The sequence below is a fragment of the Triticum dicoccoides genome, chromosome 3B, assembly GCF_002162155.2.
Source record: "Triticum dicoccoides isolate Atlit2015 ecotype Zavitan chromosome 3B, WEW_v2.0, whole genome shotgun sequence".
Lineage (NCBI taxonomy): Eukaryota > Viridiplantae > Streptophyta > Magnoliopsida > Poales > Poaceae > Triticum > Triticum dicoccoides.
Window position 1 is genome coordinate 233424144 of NC_041385.1, and position 4322 is coordinate 233428465.

The 4322-nt window shown below is 52.3% G+C and overlaps 2 protein-coding genes across 2 annotated transcripts; one reads left to right on the plus strand and one right to left on the minus strand.

Moving 5' to 3' along the window:
* Nucleotides 1-350: 350 nt before the first annotated feature.
* LOC119281190 (heavy metal-associated isoprenylated plant protein 43-like) lies at nucleotides 351-1608 on the plus strand. The gene is made up of 3 exons (XM_037561786.1): nucleotides 351-721; nucleotides 816-891; nucleotides 966-1608. Exons 1-3 carry the CDS (start codon nucleotides 713-715, stop codon nucleotides 1421-1423), a joined length of 543 nt encoding a protein of 180 aa, XP_037417683.1. The 5' UTR covers nucleotides 351-712; the 3' UTR covers nucleotides 1424-1608.
* Nucleotides 1609-1969: 361 nt separating this feature from the next.
* LOC119275685 (probable transcription factor At3g04930) lies at nucleotides 1970-3496 on the minus strand. Its single transcript, XM_037556577.1, has one exon. It carries the CDS (start codon nucleotides 3460-3462, stop codon nucleotides 2272-2274), a length of 1191 nt encoding a protein of 396 aa, XP_037412474.1. The 5' UTR covers nucleotides 3463-3496; the 3' UTR covers nucleotides 1970-2271.
* Between the last annotated feature and the right edge of the window lie 826 nt (nucleotides 3497-4322).

Sequence of the window (4322 nt, forward strand, 5' to 3'; positions counted from 1 at the left end):
AAGATGATACTGATATGCATTTGGTTTCGCTATTCAGTAGAAGTGAGTTTTTCTTGCTAGTTACACAGTTATGAACTTATCCAACGTTTGGTGCAGAGTAACAAGGACCAAAACTCGAACCGGGAACTATGGTGCAACAACCATATTAAGAAAACAATCTTTCAACCAGTAGAAGTACAACGATTAGCATGACCAAGTCGTAGCCAATGGTGCAGTGGCATATGAGTTGATTTGATTGATTCTCGTCGTTGCCACTGCACACAAGTTGCAGCATCGTCCCTTGATTTCTCCGGCTACATACACGGAATGCCTGTCCATCTTTCTGATAATTGAAACGCAAACGTGTTGGGAGTTGCTAAACCAGTGACCTTGACACTTGCAACGTACGGATGTACCACAAAGAAACAAAGGGCAATGCGTTCTAGGAACCGCGGATTAACTGCAAATTGCAACATCTTGCAATAAGAAAGGAGTTCGTTATACTTGTATTATTAGCTTAAACGCAAGTAGTAGTAGGACTGTGCTCCTACGCAGGAGTATGACCAAGCCCCAGTCCAGCCAACATGGCTGTTGCAGAGTTGACTGCCACCTTATATAAACGGCTTGGAAGCAGACATGCTCTGCATCACAACTTCAACTTCAGGAAGCGCCTTTCTCTGCGCAGGCAAGAGTCCGCGCCCACCCCAAGTTCACGGCTAGCTCACAAATCACAATGTCCAAGGTAATTAGTGACCATGTTCTTCCGTTTTGCTTACATGTCTAAAGGTGTACACTTGTACTGAATGCTCGTGTTTTCACACTTGAATGACCTGCAGAAGATGGTGATCAGAGCTGATCTCATCGGCGACAAGTGCAAGAGCAAGATCATGTCAATTGTTGCCAAGCTAGAGGGTACCTATCTACCTTCAAGTTCCAAGTTCCAACCCATACTATCTTCTTCTTTACCAAATATATGTAATTTTCAGGGATCAAGTCCATGGACATTGACCAGGACAAGTGCACGCTGACGGTGGTCGGCACCGTCGACCCGGTGTGTGTCGTGCACAAGCTCAGGAAGTCGTGCTTCGCCGCGACTATCATCAGCGTGGACGACGACAAACCCAAGGAGAAGAAGAGCCCCTGTCAGGAGGCCTGCGAGAAGGCCTGGAAGGACAAGTACGACAAGGCGTGCCAAGAGAAGTGCGAGAAGGATTGCAAGGAGCCGTGCTACGACGACTGCGACAACGGGACGCCGTCGTGCGGCTACGGGTACCGCTGCACCCCGGGCTGCTACTCCAGCCCCTGCGGCCTGCCCAGCTGCCACTACTACAGCAACGGCTACGGCTATGGCTACGGCGTGCGTGCCCCGCCGCTGCCGCCACTGGGATACGCCTGCTACGAGGAGCGGTCACGCGGAGGCGGAGGAGAATGCGGCATCCAGTAAGCCTGCAAGAGGAGTAAGACTCTGCTGGAGTGTGTATGGCCGTGTCGTTGGAGTTCTCTTTTCGTACAGTGATGATTCCTTTTCCTCTGTGACACGACGGCTTACTTCCGGTTTGATGCTTCAGTCTGTCTATACTAAGTACAGTAGTAGTGTATAAGTACTATAATAAAAGCCCATGTCGGCCAGCATTTCTATTTGTAGATATTGATGGCTACCTTGTGAATTTATATTGGTGGTTCAAAGTTCATTCCGCCTATGCGAAAGGGCAATCAAAAGGAACTTATTTAAAATGAGCTGAAATAAGGCAGTGTGCAGTGTGCAGTCTGTCAACGGCTTAATCCAAACGGAATTGACTCAAACTGGATAACAGGAGAACTATCACAGAAGATGGATGCATTGGTAAAACGAAATCACACGAGTTTGAAGGATCATCGATTCGGCGTGTTCCAGGCAGCACATGTATTACTATTACTGTTTTCAATTTCATCTCTCTTCTCGTTCTTTGGTCATTACAAATGTAGAATTACGACTTGCAGGCCATAAATCTCCAGATTCAAAACCATTCACTGCATTTCTTATATCGCATCAGAGCATAAAGTGAGCTACAAGTGATCACAAACTTTGATCATCATCCCATCTACAGATCAAAGTTCATCTCTAACCTTATGATGACAACCAGTACATGCAACTAAGCGACCCAAGTGGCCAAGCCTATAATGAGAAGAACACCACCAACACTGTGTGTATGCCTTTTCCAATGCCGCATTGACAGTAAACAAATACTCACTACTCTTTAGAGAAAAATGTTACCTCCGAATCGGAGAATTTTACAGCACAATATGAGGTAATCAGCTTTCTGATGACCTGAGTTCTTGTAGCACCGTCATGACCTGCTCCCGGACAAGCTCGAGCCTCTTGAGGTAGACCTCCAGCTCAAGAATCTGCTGCTGCCTCCACTTCTCATCACCGGGCACCCGAGGGCTCAGTCCGGCCACCCCAAGACCAACGCCAAGAATATCAGCACCCCCGAATCCCATGCCCAAGCCCAATCCTAGTCCGGTCTGCCCTGGAACAGCAACCGAGCTGATGAGCTCCTTCAGCAGCGGTGACAGGATGCTCCGGACATCAGCTTCAGTGGGGCCATTGGCTGTCAGCGGATAAGGAGGCAATGGCGCTGCCGGCACTGAGGGTGGCTGTGCAATCACCGGCACGGAACTCTCGAACGCCACAATAGCTTGCTCCTGAGCCGCATCGGTCAACATCGGAGCAGGCGTTGCAGGGAATGTGGGCGCCTCAATCTCCTGCGCCATCCTCTTCCTTCCACCACGCCGCGAGCCCCTGCCCCGAGGGGTGTGCGCAGACGCGCCTCCGCCACCACCCTCCTCGACAGCAGCAGGTATCTCCGTGGCGGCAGCCGCGGCGGCGGTGGCGGCAGCAGCTGCTGCGACTGCCGCTGCTTCTGCGGGGTTGATGTCGTCCTCGTCCGAGGCGTCGCCCCCGGCGCCGTCGCGCTTGAAGGCCGGGCGCCAGATGTGGCGCGCGACGTCGTAGATGGCGCCCTCGTGCGCGCTCTTGAAGGCGAAGGCGGCGCCCTGCGCGGCCATGCGGGTGGCGCAGACGCGGTACTTCTTCTTGAGGCGGCGCAGCTTCTCGATGAGCTGGTTCTTGGAGAAGTCGAAGGAGAGCTTCCGGCGGATCTCCTCGTAGAAGGGCCCCGTGTCGTACTGGTGGGAGGCGAAGGCGGTGCCCCGGCGCGACGTGAAGTCGAGGAACCCGCGCAGGATGAGCAGCTCCTCCTCGTCCGTCCACAGCCGCTGGAACAGCCGCCGCGAGTCCTCCGCCGCCGCCGCGGCACTCGCCCCCTGCGGCGGAACTGGACCGGCCGGTTCGGGGAAGGCGGGGGCCGAGGTGTCGGGGAAGGGTGGAGGCGGGGCCTCCTGGGCAGCGGGTGGGTGGGAGTCGTTGGAGGCGTCGCTATCGGTGCCCTCCTCGTCTTGGTCGGCGGAGGAGGGCGCGGCGGAGGCGGGGTCGTCGGCCATGGTGGCGGGGCGGGGTTTGTGGTGGGAGGGAGGGGGATTAGGGGTTGGATGGGGCTCCTTCCTTCCTAGTGCGGTGCTCCCCACCCGCGAGTTATACATCCAACGGTCTCGTTAATTCCCTTTTTCCATCAAAGAAAAACAGGCAGCCACCGTATTTCCTGGTCTCTCCCTGTACTGTACGTACGTATTCTGGGTCGGCGGCGTACAACTCCGAGAACTTGGTTCTGGCGCTGCAGCAGGGTTTTTTTTTGAGAGAGAGAAATGTCGGCTTTATTAATTACTTAGAACAAAGTTAAAAAAGAGTCTCCCGGATACATTCCGGAGCAGAATGAAAAACAACAAGACTAGGTAAATACTTATAAGACTTAGCTAAAATATGAGCAGCTACATTAACTTGCCGACGAACATACTTGAACTCCACAGAGTCAAAGATCCTCGAAGCAACCTTGATATCATTTACCACAGTACCAATGATGGAACGGTCAAAGGTGGTAGCATTAATCATGTTCACAAGAGACTGGCAATCTCTAGCAAAAATCACATTGGAGAAGTGTTCATCACATGCTAGTTGCACAGACCTTCGAAGAGCCATAGCTTCCGCAAGTTCAGGTTCTAATGCACCTTGAAGAGGCTCTGTAAATGCGGCAACACAAATTCCCTCATGGTTTAGGGCCACCGCACCAGCACCAGACATGTTGATATCTGGAAATACGGCAGCATCCGAACTGATAACAATAAAACCTGACGGCAGCGGAGTCCACATTGTGTTGGAAGAAAAGGACTCACGCCTGATGACAGATTCAGAGGTGTAAAGGTGTTGCGTGATAAAATCGGTGTATGCACAATTTTCTCCACCATAT